This window comes from Brassica napus, chromosome C1, assembly GCF_020379485.1.
Source record: "Brassica napus cultivar Da-Ae chromosome C1, Da-Ae, whole genome shotgun sequence".
In the NCBI taxonomy this organism is placed as follows: domain Eukaryota; kingdom Viridiplantae; phylum Streptophyta; class Magnoliopsida; order Brassicales; family Brassicaceae; genus Brassica; species Brassica napus.
Genome location: NC_063444.1, coordinates 6,058,763 through 6,077,784, shown reverse-complemented (window position 1 = coordinate 6,077,784; position 19,022 = coordinate 6,058,763). Strand labels below are relative to the sequence as shown.

The 19,022-nt window shown below is 30.0% G+C and overlaps 1 protein-coding gene and 2 long non-coding RNA genes across 3 annotated transcripts; 2 read left to right on the top strand and 1 right to left on the bottom strand.

Annotated features, from left to right (window-relative positions):
• Positions 1–1,117: 1,117 nt before the first annotated feature.
• Positions 1,118–4,466, bottom strand: LOC111201857. Its single transcript, XR_002654802.2, has 3 exons — positions 3,371–4,466; positions 3,190–3,285; positions 1,118–3,083 (listed from the first exon to the last, which is right to left on the bottom strand). It is a non-coding gene; the product is annotated as an uncharacterized LOC111201857 (long non-coding RNA).
• Positions 4,467–12,014: 7,548 nt separating this feature from the next.
• Positions 12,015–14,819, top strand: LOC106375559 (bark storage protein A). The gene is made up of 5 exons (XM_013815505.3): positions 12,015–12,388; positions 12,762–12,829; positions 12,933–13,088; positions 13,566–13,799; positions 14,275–14,819. The coding sequence occupies exons 1-5, from the start codon at positions 12,163–12,165 to the stop codon at positions 14,632–14,634; spliced, it is 1,044 nt and encodes a 347-aa protein (XP_013670959.1). The 5' UTR covers positions 12,015–12,162; the 3' UTR covers positions 14,635–14,819.
• A 194-nt stretch (positions 14,820–15,013) lies between these two features.
• Positions 15,014–17,906, top strand: LOC106374299. Its single transcript, XR_001274894.3, has 2 exons — positions 15,014–17,039; positions 17,535–17,906. It is a non-coding gene; the product is annotated as an uncharacterized LOC106374299 (long non-coding RNA).
• The last annotated feature ends 1,116 nt before the right edge of the window (positions 17,907–19,022 follow it).

Here is a 19,022-nt window from a genome sequence, read left to right as displayed (position 1 = left end):
TTCAAGAGTTCAATTTTGCAAGGTCAATGCAGATTTGGGGAATTATTTTGCATATGTGATAGTTGGAGAATTTATCTACCAATTTCAGATACTTGGAGAATTAAATGACCATTTTCCCGTTGTCTAATTATAATTTTCTTTCATTTATATTTAAGGCAGTAAATGACATTGAATAATTGTGAAGCAACAACACAATATGAGTTCAATGCAATTGACGACATATTATTATTTTCTTATTTTAATGATTTGATTTTCTCTATGAAATTTTATTCAGCTTTTAAGTTTTTTTTTTTAAATCCAAATGTTAGTTCTGTGATATTTATTGAGCATTATCTCAATCTGAACGGCTCATATTCACTTTATAGTATGGATCTATGTTATACCATTTACTTCAAACAATCTGTTTTTTCAAGAAAATATAAATTTAATCTATTTTTTAATCTGTGGTATAAATAAACGAGGCTAACAAACATATCATTTTCCATAGTCGTAAATATGTTACGTGTGATTATGAATATATATATGTTATACTAGTCGTTGGTCCGACCTGCGGACGGGTAAGTTTACATTGAAATGATTTTATATTAAAATGTATTTTTATTTTATTGATCAAAAAAATATTTAAATTTCATTAATCGAAAAAAGTATTTTATATTTTTTTTCAAATTTACTTTAAATTTTATTAATAAATATAATATGTTTTTTTCTAAAATCAAATTGTAAATTTTATTAAATTTTGTTGGTCTAAGTTGAAAAATCCACTAACATTTTTTTGTTAGAGAACACAAAATTATTAAATTAAACAGTTAAGAAAAATGTAATGATTTATATTTTTTTCTTTTTATTTCTATTTCACTTTGATATAGTTAAGAAAAATATAAAGTAAGAATAATTTTTTTTATTATTTATAAGAGTATAATTTCAATATTATTACAATAATTAATTTAATCACGATAATAAATTAATCCACATCGAAGCTAAATCAATTATATTTAAAATATAATATAATGTGATAAAATCATAAAAAGATATATTTTAAAGTAATATATAAATAGTTTCAATAATGTCATAAATAATAATTAATATATATATTTTTCCCCATTTATATTAGATTTCCAATTAATAATTTTTTTTTTATTTTTAGTGTTTTACTAATTATGTTTCGTAAATTATTTTAGCATTTGTTGAACTTTGTTTAGTTATCTATGCATGTATATTTATAAGTAATTTTTAATAAAAATTAATTATAAAAATTTGGGAGTTTATCTGTTTTGTCAAGAGAAATAATATTTATAATTTTTTTCTATTTAAAATTTGAAAGGTATGACCGTGGTTTATGAGGTGATTGGTGATAGTTGTCAGTGTTCTACATCAATAAAATCAAAAGAATCAAATTTTATTAAAAACAATTAAAGCTACAACCCAAAATCTTAAAAATGACATATTTTGGCTCTAAAAATCAATTTTTCTACAACTTTATATTTAGTGACTTAAATCTTTAAAATAATTCTACATCAATAAAATCTAAAACTATAGTTGTAAAATCAACAACTTCAATTTTAAAGAAGAAAAAATTAAACCTACATTCGCTACCAATCAACCCCTTAGTTTTTCATATGTATTTAGTACTCCTTCATTTTGGCTAATTAGAGTCTTTTGTTTTCCCATTTTTAATATTGGGAAACCATTTATATAAATTATTTTGATACATCTTTTACATATTTAAAATCTTAACTAATGTCGTATGTGTATAATTGAACATTTAGTTTGAGCAAAAGTTTCATATAAATATGTTTCGAAGAGTTTTGCAATTTTCGTAACCAAATTAACAATAACGGTTTACAACTATGAGATGATATTTTTTTGTTGTAAATCTTTATTATTATGATACAAAGTCTTTAAAAATCTGATGTCAAAATTCATTGGTTTTTCGAGATAACAAAAACAATTCACACCCACATGATTTTGGATCCTGTGACATTATAGATATATGTTTAATATTAAAAAGTTTACTGAAACGTGACTCCTTTTTAGTACGATGGAGCCATTTCACCTTTATCAGTAACAAAACCAAAACCTCAAATGACACAAAACGTGTTAAAAAAAGATTTGCATCTCGAGGAAAAAACAGGTATGTATCTGGTACTCCTTAACTTCTCCCACCACTTCGTCTTCATCTTCTCCACTGAACCACCAGTTTCTTCACTCCCAAATTTGCTACGTATCGTTTTGTTTCCCTCGGTCTTCCTCCATATAATACTTTTTCCATGTCTCAAACATCTTTTTCAGCATCCTAAGATTCCTTTATAGATTCAAGTGTAACTCCACTTTACCAGATTTCAGTTTCATCAACACACACTTGATCTCTTTACTGAATATTTTTGCTAACCGGCTTTATCCCACTTAATCCCACAACCAGACTTCTAGTTCTCCCAAGGGTCCTCCTGTAGTCACACCAATTCTAGAGAAATCAGTGGACATCGCTAGCCTTCTCAGATGCATCCAAGTTTCTATCTGAATCCTCGGCCTTTAGTCATCTCTTTGTAGTGGACATACTGGATTGCAAAGTATTAATTTTCTTTTGCCAACTTTCTTCCATGAATTTCATCATCGTTACATATTCACACAACCGGTTGGCCTGCTGGAGTCCACCGACGAATATCACTCTTCTTGGTCAAAGAATATTGTTCTCCGTTCAGAAATCTGTGCTGAAGTTTTGATCTTGAAATTATAAAAGTATAAAATTGTATTACGAAATTATAAAGATGAGGTCGAGAACAAAAAGTAGTCAAATTTTTTGAATAAAAGTTCAACTGAAATAAACATACCACAAAACGATAATGATGGAGACTTATCATTCAAAGATCACCGTAAATAGTTTGAGATAACATAGATAAGCTACACGTAAGCGGATAAAAAACGCTCAATCTTATAGATCATTGTCGAAATAAAGAAACATAGAAATCATAAGAAATACAGATGTCAGTTATACACCAAACCTCTTCAAAGGTCTGCTTAAACTCGGCATTACAATTTACATTGTAGGCATCGTTAGATCTTATGAGTTCAATGATGGAAGCAACCTGTAACCAAACAAAGAGATGTCAGCAGAAATGAAATCAACATTCTTTAACGTTTGATATATGAAACTTGAATTGAGCATTAACACATCTTTTGCCCAATTTTTACCTGATGGACTCGTTGCCTTCTGGCGCAATTCAAGATACTCCAGTCTTCCTTTGGAGTTAATTTTCATCCTCATACTCATTGTCTGATCCACCATACCTTGTCAAGGTTGTGCAATAGAAACAGAAAATCATGTTTATTAATCATGTAGCAAATTCGAACAAAATCACTAAACAATTCTTACTTCTTCATAACCATGCATCTTTGGTAGAAGATCTGCTCCTAATTAATTAGCACATTCCTGCAAACCAAAAATTATGTTTGAAACATGATCTTGATACAAAACATATAACACATACCAATGAATTTAATATTAAAATATGGATTCATCACAGATAAAGATCATAGCTGATATCTGATCAAATAAAAGATATGAGCAGATGAAAAAATACAGTTTAAAAGCATCTTCCCCTCAGACATACACCAGCGACAACGTATCAGGAGAAAACAGTTGGAAGGTTGGCGACGATAGATTTGGAGCCTTTTTGAGAAATAACTGATGTGGTTTTTGTGGGATTAGGAGTGATAATCGGGACTTCGTGTAAGGGGTGAGCTCCGTATATATATAGCGAAGCAGGAGAGGATGAAGAGAGGGGCATCTTGAAATTGTAACTGTGTTGTTCGATTATTACTGATGTAGTTATTGGGAAGGGGATGTGCCATAGTCTTCAAAACGGAAGGAGCAGTGACGGCGAACTAAGCTGAAGAGAGGTTGCGAAAGGTCACATACGGCTAGATACGGCTAGAAGGAGATTGCTAGGTTTAGAGAAAAATGGGCTTAATAACTTGTTCAACTTTTTAGAGCCCATTAAAGCACACGAAACTTCAGTCTTTATTAGTATAGATGACATGTGTCCAGATTTGCCCCACCTGGATAGATAGATAGATAGATGTACATGCAGATAGATAGATAGATAGATGTACATGGCTACATGCAGAGTGCCTGAATGTGAACTTGTAATATGGGCGATTTCTTTAATGTCCAACAATAACGTAGGCCTAAAAATTCAACATCCTTTATATACTAGGACATAAATATAATGGATCGATATTGTGTTTAGTATAGAAAACATGTCTATGCATTAAAAAACATTTTTATTTTGATAAATTTGTATTCGTTTTATGATATTTGTTATGTGCAAAACAGCTATATCCAATAGGATAACAATCTTGAATAAATGGTCGTGAAAAGATCCAAATAAAATACAATAAGATAAAAGATAACAAAGGAAAAATAAACAAAAGAAGTAAATAAAGAATAAATATGTGTATTGTGTATGGATATATAGGTATATTAGTATATATTATACAAAATATAAAATATAAAATATCATAGCACTTTTTGTTATATAGTGTATCAAAAATATGTTAAACATTCATTCTAAAACTTTTTTTAGAAAAAGGAAAGAAAAAAATGGTATACAATACTTTATTTTTAATTCATTGACAAGAAAGTAAGCTGAGAGAAAATAAACAAAATTTATGGAATCAAACATATCCGGTTCTCTCATGTTACCAATGTGTTGAGTAATCATATATATTAGTCCATCTAGTTCAAAGAACAAATAAATCATTTTTTGCTTTTCAAATCAATTTTGATTTAGATGAATTGTTTGTTCTTTTTTGCCGTAGATATTTGTGATAAAGTGAAATGAGAATTACAAAACTAGAACATATATGGTATTGCTATGTTTCTTCTTTACTTTTTGGAACAACATTTGTCATCCCCTTTCTTTCTTCTACATTCATAAAGTTAATAAAAAGTTATGTTTTCCTAATTTTTCTGTTAGCATGTTGCTTATACGTGATTGTCTTTTCTTTCAGGTGAAAGAAGAAAAATTGAACAAATATTAGTTTGATATATCGAGTAATTCATATAGTTTGGTACATTGTGTAATTCAAATAGTTTGATACATGTGTATTGTTATTGTAGTTCACATTCATCATACTTGAAGAGATTTATAATGTGTAAGAGAATTTTAAGACCAATCTTGGAATCTATCATAAGCTCAAAACTTTTTTTTTATGAAATTGGACTTCGTTGGGTGGTACACATACTTCTCAGCTCAATTTCTAGTGGACTTTGTTGATAGAGAGAATGAGAAGAGAAATTTTATGGAAAAAATATTACTGCTTCAAATACACCATTGCAAAGACTTTGAAGTTTGTGATGGATGTGGGTATCTCGAAAGAAAACATTGGATGTATGTAGGCTGTAGAGCACCGAACAGTCCACCCGAAGGGATTAACACTATGAACAAAGGCAGCATATAAAAAATATCCAAAAATTTCTCGATGACACAGAAGGCCAAGAAGAGGTGTATGTCGGTGGTTAGACAAAATCTTCTACCATCCACCACAGGAGTGAGCATAAACAGCATATCAAACGCTAAACACACCATGCAGAGAAACAATAAGAACTTCTCCCAAAAAGCAATCACTTTTTCCCGTAGATTACCATTACAAGAACTCTCTAGTGACCTCTCTATCTCAATCTGCAAATGATACTAAGAAATCAACAACTTATAGTTTGAAAGAGAAATATGATATATAAGATACACACCTGAAAGCGAGATTTGGCGATAACCGGCGAAGTTGTCTGAGCTGGAACCGGCTGAGTCTGATCAGCATGAACAGGCTGAGCGTCCAGAAGAGCAGTGATATCGAGAGCTATTGGCGAAGAAGTCGCCGTAATGGGAGTCTGAGGCTGAGTCTGAGGGATAACCGACGAAGTTGTCTGAGCTGGAACCGGCTGAGTCTGACCAGCATGAACAAGCTGAGCGCCAGAAGAGGAGTGATATCAGGAGTTATTGGCGAATAATTATGAAGAAATTCTCATGCGAACTACAAATAGTCAGTACGTCTACTCCCTCGATTTTCTTTCCCAACATTTGCAATCAATGAGGTTACCGTCTTTGCAATTTGTGAGTTACAATCTCTTTTCTCGTATTTTTTTATTGTTAAAAAGCATGTGTTCTTTTTGTGCATCAGCTTTTATCATTTCCATTGATTTAATGAATCAGTTGTGTTGATTTCAATATGTAGGAGGAGTTTGATTTCAATAATAGGTGTTAAGAGTTCCTGAGCATTTACATCACAAGTAGTTTTCAGAAAATGTCTATTGAATGAACATGTATTAACTAGTCTAGTAGTATTTAATGGTTTGTAGTTTGGACATGTTGTGACCTCTATTTACTATGTAAATCCTTTTGAAAATCGTATTTATCTGGTTTGGTAATGAATGTGAACATAAAAACAAACTCACACTATATAATTATAGTTTTTGGTAGAAGCGGATTTTCATAACTAACAAGTGTGACAAAACGAAGTCAAGCATAAAAAGCATCTATTTGTTTGTTACTTGGCTCAATCAAACTGAGATAAAACATAAGAACATATTGATGTTGCTACTACTACTTACTATTCAGATAGATCAACGGTCATAAAAGGCTGACAAGATCAAACAAATAATCTAAATTTTGTAGTACAATTAAATCTTGGTTTCATATTGTTGAAGGACTCTTGGTTCATATAAATATGCTAGCATTTTCATATATCATCCTCACTCCATAAACTGAAGCTTCAACATCTTTTGGCTATGCATTTCAAACATAAACATGCCACCTACAGTTTTTCGATAATGTAACTAAGTCGCATAAAACAATTTTTGATCAGATAAAACAAACCAACACAGGATTTGGATCTTGTCTCTTTGAATCTGCTTTTATGTTCTGAGATCTGTTTTCCTTTGTCATTTGACTATCTCAGTGGATCCATGTTTTTATTCCTAGTTTCACCTTCTTCACAATTCAATGTTTTAGGAGTTGATATACCACTTTTCCAGAGGTAATTTGGACCCTAATATCATCTCCTTTAATCAGCTATATATGCCACTTATGTATCATAAAATTTGATAAAACATTTAGTCAAAAGCTTTTTTCTGAAGAACAAAAAATAGCGGTGTGAGATAATTTATTTATTATTCAACATAAAAAAATAAGCTGAGAGTCAAAACAAATAAAATAAGTCAATAGTATTCATTTTTCTCATTTTACCAATGTTTTGAATATATGAGGTGTATTAGTTCATTTTTTCTAAAAATCTCAAATAACAATTAAACAAAAAAAAATGATTGGTTTTTACGCATTTTCTACTTTTTAAAACCAAAGGCTTGATTTAAATTATTTTTCTGCTCATTTCTCTTCTTTTTATCGTAGTTTACAACTTTGGTGGTATGGCCAGTATGTTTTGTTCTAAGGGTAATTCTTTATTTTGGACGAACTGCATACCCTTTAGAAAAGTATGCATGTATCAAATAGTGACTACTTTCTCTTTGCTTCTGATAGGCCTTTTTGGGGGCAAATATAATCCACTAACACATTATCATAGAAAAATTGTTCGTTTCTAAATTAATATAAAATGTTAAGTTTATAAACAAGATTCAGAAGCAATTTTTGGTCAATTAAAAAGGAAAAATAAATATTATGTAAAAGTTGGTGAAAAACGACAAGATATCGTCTGTATACCAAAGGACAAGTCACTCTACCAATTAAGTTTTGCCACGTCATTTAAGAAATAAAAATAATTTAAATAAGAAAACAAAAAATAAATAAAAAGCAAAAGGATATACGTTGCACATTAACGAAAATCAAAAATGTATTTTCACTCCACTTTCCTGCGGTTTTCTTTCCCGGTTTCACACATCCACGATCCAACAGTTTCCAGATAACTAACCTTGATTCCATTATTTATATTCTCTTTCTCTGCTGTGCTTTAAAAAGTTAAATCTCTTTTCTGATTCAGTAATACACATGCTTGATGTAGGCATGCAACGCTTTGACTAAAAGATAAGTTATTAGTTCTTTTTTTTTTTGTTCTATCTTAATCTCTTTGGATCTCACTCTTTCCTCTACTTCTAATATGACTTTTTTCTACCTCCGTCAAACCTCGATCGGTGACATGCAATGTTTTTTTTTCTGGAAAACTGAAGATTGTTTTTCTTTTCAAACCCAAAAATCTACGACCAAGGTATGACCCCCTTTTGTCAGTTATGAGATTTTGCACCCATTAGAAAATTACTCTAACTTTGCCCCTGCTTCCAGATTGATATTTATATGTTTTCTGGTAAAAAAAAAAGTCATGATGATAACACTTATACTATCATCTTTTCGTAGTTTATGCTGAAAGGCTGCTTGAATAGCAAATATATATTTTTGTTTTATTTACCAAATGGTCCAATGAACATATTTTAAAATTGAAAATTGCTATTTAACACTCAGTCTGCTCTAATAAAATTAGAATCTGGTTAAATATTTGCAGTCTCGGGGTGGGAGCGGAAATGAATTTCCAAAATATGATTAATGTAGACGGTTGTGTATCTATAAAGCATGTTTTACAACACATAAGATAGTTTTTAATATTTAATCATAATTATCATGAGAACTGTTGTAGGAGAAACATAACCAGAGCTAAAAAAACCTTGCAACCAGTATAATTTAAATATATTTTCTTTAAAAACAAATAAACCAGATAAAATGTTCTTAACAAATTAGTCAGTCAAAAAAAGAAGAATGTTATTATCATTCTAACTGAACTCAAGTATATATGCTGTCTACAAATTTGCAATACATTTGGATATTTGCATGAATCCATCAATAAATTTTGTTACAAAACATACTATTTTAATTGTTTTAAAAACATACTATTTTAACATAACAAATTAATGATCTTCTTTTCCCGTATGCAGTACGGGTATAATACTAGTACTAAGCAAAGGAAAAGAAAATTGTACACGGTAAAAGATAAAAAAAAAAAAAATGACGGGATGAGGTAGCTCACTTGGTAATGATCCTGTGGACCAATTGTTATGTTCACGGGTTCGACGTCAGGCGGAGGCGAACTGCCCATTCTGTCACCAAATGCGGTACTGGGTGTTGGACCTTGTCCCCAGCCCAGGTAAAGCCCTTCCGGGTGAAGTGGACCGCTGCCTAACCGGACCCAGGGGAATGATCCACGTAAGTGGGGAACCTCTGGATTATAAAAAAAAATAATAATAATAATAATAATCGACAACTAACTGAATTTATTTGAATTTGTAAAACCTACCTTAATTCAGACATCGTATCGTAGCTCCCTATAGTTTTTAGCCTTATTTCGGTCGACACGTGATGATTCTTCTTTTCAATAGAGGATCTAACAACTATATATTACATCCATACTATCACCAGAGCAATCATAATCATATGAAGAAACAAACATCCCTCTATTGTTGAGACAAAACATAGTACTTGCTAATTTCTCAAGAGGTTTTTTTGTTCATTAACCTATCAGATTTATGTGATTATGATCATAATGTTTCAGTTCGCAAGCATTTAGTTGACATATGATTCATCATGGGAAAGCTTCAATTTGTAGATAAGATAACATAGGCATCATTAAGGCAATATGTCCACCGCAATATATTGCTCACTTGATAAAATTAAAAGATAACAAACACATCCAATCTTATCAGCATTGAAGACAAATTGTATTAGACAAGAGAAGGATCTTTGAGTATTTTGCTACAAAATTTACCTTTTAGTCTGGAAATTTGGTCTGCGCAAAGATGCCTATTTTCGAAGTAAATCTTTGAAAACACACGTCTGAAGATTGCAAAGAGAGTTGCCGGAATGTGTCAATGGCTCCAGCATAATGGGGCTGATAGAGACACCTAGTAAACCTTAGCTCATATCGTTGTGTATGTTTATAGAAACCAGTTTGAGACTGGTTTCCATCAAGATTTGGTTCCCAAGAAAATTCAAAGAGCCAAATGAGTGGAACGTAAAAGGAAGCAACCAAGTAACAAGTTCTTCATCCATGTCAATAATATAGAAAGCTAAAGTCTTGAGAGTAACAGTGAAGCCTCACTTAGAGCATGATTAACGCTAAAATCCCATTTGGGGTTCTTAATTAATTTTTTTTTATTTTTTTTTATTTTGTTTGATTTAAAAAAAAAATTAAAAACGAATCAATCGCGGACCGCTACATGTCAGTGGCACCCGTGAACAGGGCAAAGACAACTCTAAAAGCGGTTCTTATTTTGCAACTTTAGTAACCGTTTTTTTTTTTTTGTGGAGTCCACTGACGCGAACAGTGCAAGAATTCTTTTAAAGATCGGTGATATTTATGCTCTTAGAGCATCAACATCTCAAGGTCCTTAGACTACTTGCAATGGGCTAGTTGAATTTTAGATTCAACAGTTTAATGCTTGCAATAGGCTAGTTGAATGAAACAAAATTGTTAGGTGGATTACATTCAGTTGAATAAATTCAACCAGTTGAATTTTAAAAAAGTGGGACACAGAGACACGTGGCGACAAGTGAATGGAGAGAAAGTTGAGCAAGTGAGATTCACGCAACCATTCCACATAAAAAAAAAAACATTTATCTTCTTTAAATCAGCTCCTATATTTTCATTAGTTGATTAAATTCTTTTGAGATTCTTATCTCCTCCAATTATTAAAACTCAATTATTTTATAGTAATCGTTTTTTATATATAAAAAAAATTATATGAAAATTCATGATTTTTTATGATCTATAAAAAGAGACTAGTCTCACTTCATTTGGATACATAAAAAAAACGTCAATTTTCACTATAATTTTTGTATTAGCATTCAATTAAAAAAAAGTTGTGTTTAAACTCTTTTTCTTTTGCAAATGGATCACAATAATAATCCATTTAACACTCAAATTTTGTCAAATTTTCCTTTCAACTATCCAAATCCCAACAACTATCATTTTCAAAATCAACCTTCAAACACACCCAAATTAAGTTGTGTGTTTTTATTTGTTGTATTACATCGTGTGTATTTGAATTTTCATAAGTTTATTTGTTTAATAAAAAATATTGTATTTTTAAAAATAGTTAAAAATATAACTGTATTTTTTTTTTAAATATGTCATTTTAATTATTTATGTTAATTATACTCAAAATTATTATTTATGTAACTATTAAATTGTAAAGAATAATAAGATGATTTAAAAAAATGGTGGGGTAGGGTGTTGAATTTTATTAAACAAAACTATTGTAGATGTTAAAAATAAAGTGGGTCTTGAATAATTAGGTGGAAAAAAGAAAAGATGATGTGGAGTGTTAAAAAGAGAAAAAAAGGGTTTTGAATAAATCAACCATTTGACAAAATGTGGGTTCCACTGACGCGTGGATCCCACAAAAGTTTTAAAAACCACTTTCAGAAATCACCAGATAAAGATCGGTAATTGGGGAGTTTTGGCACTGTTTGCGGATCCCACCGATACGTGGCGGTCTGCGATTGTCTTATTTTTAATTTTTTTTTTTAAGAAAAAAAATAAACCTTTGGATCGCTTATGCGATAATCATGGTCTTACCTACCAAAGACGCCGATGTCATATGGATAATCATTACTTGTCTTTCAATATTAGGGGAAATTTTCCACCATATGGAAAATAATATTAGGGGAACTTTTCCACAAATCATCTTATACTTTTAAAGGGCATTTTCAATAATAGTCTCTCACCATAAAAATATATAAAACAATTGAAAATGAAGAAAAAAGTGTAGGAGACTATTGTTTGAAAAAAATGGTTTTTGAGAAATCCATTGTGCATGTGTCATTCACAGATTTATGTATAAATAGATATTAATGTATTAATTATTTTTAAGAGGCTTATATGGTATCTAAGCATTGCTGATACTTATGATTACAACTCATGCCATTATATTTAATTTGTTGTAAAATAAAGTTAATAATTTAAAGATGAAATCAAAGTAGCAAAGATTAAACCTTGATACTTTAGGGCCACACATAATAGTTGAGCATATATAATGTCCACTTTCTTAACGTGTGTATTAGACTATTCGTCTAGTACATTTGCATGTACGTATAAAAGGTACCTAAGGGGAGATATGAGACTCACGATCGATAAGCATACAATAAAGGGTGAGAGAGAGAAGAAATTATGGGATGCTTTTTGATTGGTCTTCTTGTGGTTATTTTGTCGATTGGAAATATTATTGAAGAAGCAAATGGTGAAATATCTCCAAAAATTTTGAGCAACATAAAGATGATGAATAAAAGAGGCCCTTATTTGGGGATTGTAGCTCCAAACAACTTTGAGCTTAATCCTCTTCTCGCTTCTCGAGCCTATGTTCCTTATCCCTCTTTACCCTTCATCGATTTTGCGGGTAACAATGTTTCTATAATCTAACTTTAGGTTCATTGAATCAATTCATAAAGTCAATCTCCTTCTTGTATATGTCATCGATTATATTCCACAAAAGATTATATAATATGTTTTTGAACTGTTTATTAGCATGCGTACGTATAGCTTAAGTTGTTTTTATTACCTTTAGTCAAAACTTTTATTTTTTGCTAAATTGTAAATGTCATTAATCATAATGAAGTTTTTCGTCAAAACTTTTAAATAGGGTGTCATTATGTTTTTTCACTATTAATTAAGAGAGCTTTTCGTGTGAATGTCTATATATATATATATATATATATATATATATATATATATATATGTCGATATTGATCTGTTTTTTATAAATTACGCAGGTAGAAGATTTCGATTTGGAAATATATCAAACCAACGGGTGGTGATCGTAATGACGGGATTAGGAATGGTTCGCTCATTTATCAAATACTTATGCCCATCTATACATATATAAAATAATATTATTATTTTTTGTATGTAATATTCTTTAAATAATATACATATATGAACAGGTAAATGCAGGAGTAGCAACACAATTACTAGTGAGCCTGTTTAGGCTGAAAGGAGTTTTGCATTATGGAATCGCTGGAAACGCAGATGTTAGCCTTGATATTGGTGACGTCACTATTCCTAAGTTTTGGGCACACTCTGGTCTTTGGAATTGGCAGGTAGAGTTGTATCAAAAAGATAGTTCATTGTTTTTTTGGGATAAAATGTTAAGAAGGATAGCTCATAGTTATTTTGACATGTTGGATCTCATATATCATATATTCACACCTACGTGCTAATCAGAATAAATGTACCTAGCTACATCCAGCTATTTTGTTGGAAAGACTAGAAAATCTATTGGACCAGGTCTCAATATATATTGCCGTGGCCTTTAGTTTATATGGTTTCATAAATATTAAATATTGAAACTTGTGGTCGTGGATGCTAAGAGACGTATATGAAAAGTTTTTACTATAGTTTATCATGGGTTGGATTCTCTGTACGCATTAATTAGTATCATTTGCACATGTTCAGAATCTGTTATCATATATCAATAAGAATATTCTACTTTGCAACTATCAATAACGATTTCATATTGATGATGCAATGTTGAGAATATATTACGTATATATTTTACGTGGTATCTAAATATACAGAGGTATGGAGATGGGATTGACGACGAGCTAGCTTTGGAAGCTGGTGGAGACTATACTCGGGACATTGGTTATCTCCAGTTTTCTAAGTACAATAACCAAAGCGACAATTTGCTCAATCGAGTTTGGTACCAACCGGAAGAAATCTTTCCGGTCACCGGAACTCCGGAAGTCCGGGAACACGTCTTTTGGGTTCCCGTTGACAAGTCCTACTTGGATCTTTCACGCCAACTCAAGGTTTGACTAAACTCACATATTTAGATTCGTTTCGTTAATACTCATTAACTGATTTTATAATCAAGTTGCATTCTCGGCAAACATGTACCACACGTTACCTAGATTAGATATCATTGACTACAAATTTAAATTTCAACATTTCATGGACACCCTGTAAAACCATTCACTATCCAACTATATAATTCGGAAAATAAATATATCAATGTCGTCCACTGAACGTTAGTAGTAGTACTACACGAGCATAAATTAATAAATTTGAAAATGTACATATTAGTCATATGAGCATAAATTACTAAATTTGAAAATGTACATATTAGTCATTAAATGTACATATGTTCTTTTTCTCTTGGTCAAAGATTTGTCAAATTTACATCAATATAAAAATGACGTAAGCTCGACTATTATATAATTCATTGTATGAAATTATTTTGTCTACGTTACGTGAACTGAAATGATATATTCAAACAAACAACAGGACATGAGACTACCACAATGCGTGAATACCACGTGTCTCCCTCGACCACCGAAGGTAACCATCGTTGACCGTGGGGTGAGTGCAAGTGTCTTCGTCGACAACGCCGCTTACCGGACTTTCCTACGCTCCAAATTCAACGCCACCGCGATCGACATGGAAAGCGCCGCCGTTGCTCTAATCTGCCACCAGCAAGCCCTCCCTTTCGTCGTTATCCGTGCCCTATCCGATCTCGCCGGGGGCGGCTCCGACGTTTCCAACGAGGCTGACTTGTTTGGCAGCTTAGCCGCGCAAAACTCCGTCGATGTGCTTGTGAAGTTCGTTGGTTTGTTACCTACACACAAAAGCAAGACTCATTCATAATAATAAGTGTAAAAACAAGATGTATGATGTAATATTAACATTTCCACCAACAAAAAAGATGTATGATGTATCTGTCTTTTTCAATAATAATAGCTATGTTTGTATTCCAAAATAAAACTGTGTTTTGCTCATTTGCTCAAACACATTCATACACTTTTATTTTATTTATTTTGAGTTGTTTAGAATGAGTTTTGATTGCATAATAAGATTGTTTCGTATATTTACAAGGCGTTAAAAAAAATCAAAAACAAAACTGAATACTGCATGCATTGGCCATACTGAAATAAGTTTTATCGAGAAGTCTATAAAATTTGTATAAAATAAAATAATATGTAAAAAAAAAAAAAAATAAAAAAAAAATAAAATAATATGTAATATTTTGTATAAAATAAAATAATATGTGAAAAAAAAGGGCTATATGTAATATTATAACAAAATATAGAAACTATATGAATTAAAGAGGGCTATCCTAGGAAATTCTCTCAAATAGTCATTTTTAATTTTTTGTCACAAAAATATTCCTAAAAAAATGACCAAAACAGCTTACTTTTTATTTTGAAATTTTTAACATTTATTTTTTATTTTTTTAAATTTGAAACTCTATCCCAAAAACTCAATCAATTAACTTTAATAAAATTTATTTTAGTCATTTTCTTCTTTGAATGTTATTTTTGTGAAAATAAACTAAAAAGACTATCCTAGGAAATTTCTCTTATTTTATTTTAAAATTTAGTTTTTTAAAGTCTAAAATCAATAGAGCAATTTTCTCAAATAAACCTTTTTAAGTTTTTGTCACAAAAAGCATTCAAAAAAGAAAATGACCAAAATAACTCTTTTTTATTTTTAAAAATTTGAAACATATCCCCAAAACGTTACCCCAAAACGTTACCCCTTAACTCTAAACTCTAAGTCCAGAATAGTTAACCCTACGGTAAAATATATTTTTATCTTTTAATAAAATTTATTTTGGTCATTTTCTTCATTGAATGATATTTTTGTGACAAAAACTTAAAAAAGACTATTGTAGAGAATTTCTGGAATCTCAATAAGTAGTATAAAGAGAATTAGGTGGCATATACCTGCAAAAATCTTGAATTAAGTGTTTGAATGGAAGAGTGAGACAAAGACAGTTCATCCACTTGGGCAAGAGAACTGCTTTTATATCGCCATTCATGTTTTTTTTAGTTGTAAAAATATTACGCAGAAGAACTGCTTTTTTTTTGTCCTTTTCTGCATAAAAGCAGGATATCTACAGGCAATTTGACCCATCCCATTTTTGATGATGTTCAGTTGTTCTACTTTTCATTTAACCAATAGATAATTTTCTCTAAAATAAATTAATTCTAAAAATATTTTAGAAGAGGCTTCATGTTGGTTATGTTAACTAATCACACACTTTATTTAAAAATTTCTATATTTATAGTTAAATAAATTCGTAATTTAAAAAAATACTCTCGTTTATCTGATTTAGGTATAATTGATTTATTTAACTTCTAATTTAATATATATATGAATATAAATTAGCAAAGAGGGTTTTTCAAGAAAATTGATTATGTGGGTTAGTTAAATATCTATTATTATATTTACAAGATGTGTTTAATTATAATGTCTATTATGCAAAATATAGTAATATAATTTAAATATGTAGGTTAGTTAAAATTATTTTATTTATATATTGATTTCAAAACTGTGGTAACATGGTTTCAGTGCAAGATTTATTGTTGTGTATGTATTATATTTCAATATTTATGTATTTTGATATATTTTATTATAATTTTATGTATTTAAACAATAATTTGTTTTATTTGAACTATTTTTATCATTCAAAATTATAATAGTTATTTGATTTACCTGCGTGATCTGCTTGATCTGCATCTCTCCTGCATGATCCATTTTATCTGTATTTCTCCTGCATGATCCGTTTGATATGCATCTCTCCTGCATGATCTGCTTGATTTGCATCTCTCCTGCATGATCCGTTTGATCTGTACTTCTTCGGCTTGATTTGCATGATTCGTTTGATCTGCACTGTTTGAACTCCTTTTACCATTCGGAATCTAAGTAACTACCCGTTCCCTATTCATAACACTATTGATTTTTCAATAACCCAACACTGCCCCTACCAACCTATACATCTATGTTATCTTAGCTAAGATACGTTATCTCATCAAAATCCATAGCCTTTCTCTCTCTCTTTCTTCTCATTTCTTTTCTCAGAAGTTTTCCTTTCACCTGTTTGCTTTTTTTCCTCACTTTTTTTTTTTGTGATTTTGGAAATACACATCTGGTGTATCTCATGAATCGAGATCATGGAGAATATTCCCTCCAACTGTAATCATTTTGAGGATCCGAAAATCACATTTAGGCCCCATAGCTTTATGCAAGAATATCAAGAACTTCATATGGTACCAACTCTTTTTTTTCTTTGATTTTTCAATATATGAGTTTGATCTATTTGTCTTTGAATCTAAAAAAGCAATTTTATCTAAAGAACTTGCTCTAGATTATGTTGTTCTCACCTGACCACAACCTGAAAACATGGAAGAATGATTTACTTTTTGTTTTAACAAAAAAATTGATTTTTGATTTTTTAAGCCTTAATTTGGGTGTAGAACTGACATATCTGCTTCTGATGTTAGTATTTTTTGTATCGTTTACTAATATTTTAGCAATTATTTGATTTAGCAGATAATCTAGTAACTTAGTAGAGAATGTCACCTACTATGGACAGTGATAATTTTTAAATTAGAGCCTAACATATATTAATTTAATGAGGTTAGCTGGTACATAGTTTGTTAGATGGTACATACGATCTCTAACTTCGATAAGAAATACATATTAGTTTCAACTAACATAATGTGTTACCGTTAACTCTCAATGTTATACATTGTGTTTTGCAGTCACAACGACAAGCCTATGTTGTTAGACATCGTTTGATTCCTCGCGCATCTCTTGAACCAGCAAGTCAAAGAGATTGACTCAAATGATGATTGAGGAGAAACAAAAGAAAACAAAAAGTCAAAGAGAAGAAGGAAAGAGACGACATTGCTGATCAAGCCGATGATGAATTATCTTATGCACCCAACCCTAACTAGATGGATAACCTTGTTGGTAGCCTTGTGAATCACAAAATTGATAAATCGCTAACCATTTGAGTAGTGTGACATTAATCTTTGTTAAATGATTACTTTAATTTGTAATGTAACTGTATCATCTTAGATGCTAACTTGTTTTATAGCAATTGTGACAAATGATATATTTTATGGTTAACATTTTGTGGTGTCTAGTAAGCGTTATATTAGTCGCGAAGATATGTATTAGCGATTATGTTTTATAAGTGAATCACATGTATAGGGGATAAAAAATAAGCAATGCGTCTAATATATAACTTAACATATAATAACATGAATATATGACTAACTCTATAATGTTAGATGATATATATAATGTTACCGAGTAATGTTTGATAACATATAGAATGTTACTGGTACTATTCAATGATACTTACATCAAGAAACATTACAAATATTTAACCACTAGATTAAGATCTGCGCCTTGCGCGGAATAAACATTATATATATAAATGATTTTATGTATTATATGTTCTTACATATTATACTATGAAGTAGTAAATATATGTTGAATAACTAAAAGTCAGTAACTATTACATATATAATTAAATTGGTGCGAACGTAAAAATCAATTTTATTAATCCAAATAATTTTTTTAAAAATTTGATAAGATATGTAATTAAATTTAAATGATATTAACATATATAATATATTTTTAATATTAATGTCTATTAAATGATGTTTTCTACTCATATGTTTTTTTGATCATGTGTATCTTTAATAGCAAAAACTTTAAATTACCGATAACAAAATTTTTATTGTGAGATTAATAATTTTAGTAATTTATAATTTAAAAAAATTTATCAATGTTAGTTCAAAACTTTTATCAAAAAAATTTATTCAAAGTAAATTTTGAAATTAAAATATTTATTTATTCAATATGGTTTATAGTTTAATTTAGAATGATATATATACATATATATATTTTATATATTAATGATTAATTAAATTAGACTTTTATTTATATGATTTTTTAATCATTTGTATTTTGTCATAATAAAAATTTTAAGCCATGGATCACAAAAATTTGAATGTGAGACTTTTAACAGTTTTAGTAATTGATAGTCGTTTTTTAAAATTCAAAATATAACATATACAGAAAAATTTAAATTTTTATAATATGGTTATTGTGATTTTTTTAAATTATTTTAATAGTTTAAAATTAAACAAATTTGATAGAAGATACATTATTTTTTTTATCAAATCTTTATTATTCAAAATCATTAATTGTCATATATCCTTTAGCCACATTAGACA

Bases quoted from the DNA above. Each gene is read 5' to 3' on its own strand.
- LOC106375559 (XM_013815505.3), top strand. From the start codon at position 12,163: ATGGGATGCTTTTTGATTGGTCTTCTTGTGGTTATTTTGTCGATTGGA. The intron at 12,389-12,761 runs GTAACAATGTTT...TAAATTACGCAG, and splicing joins ACCCTTCATCGATTTTGCGG to GTAGAAGATTTCGATTTGGA. The intron at 13,089-13,565 runs GTAGAGTTGTAT...CTAAATATACAG, and splicing joins CTGGTCTTTGGAATTGGCAG to AGGTATGGAGATGGGATTGA.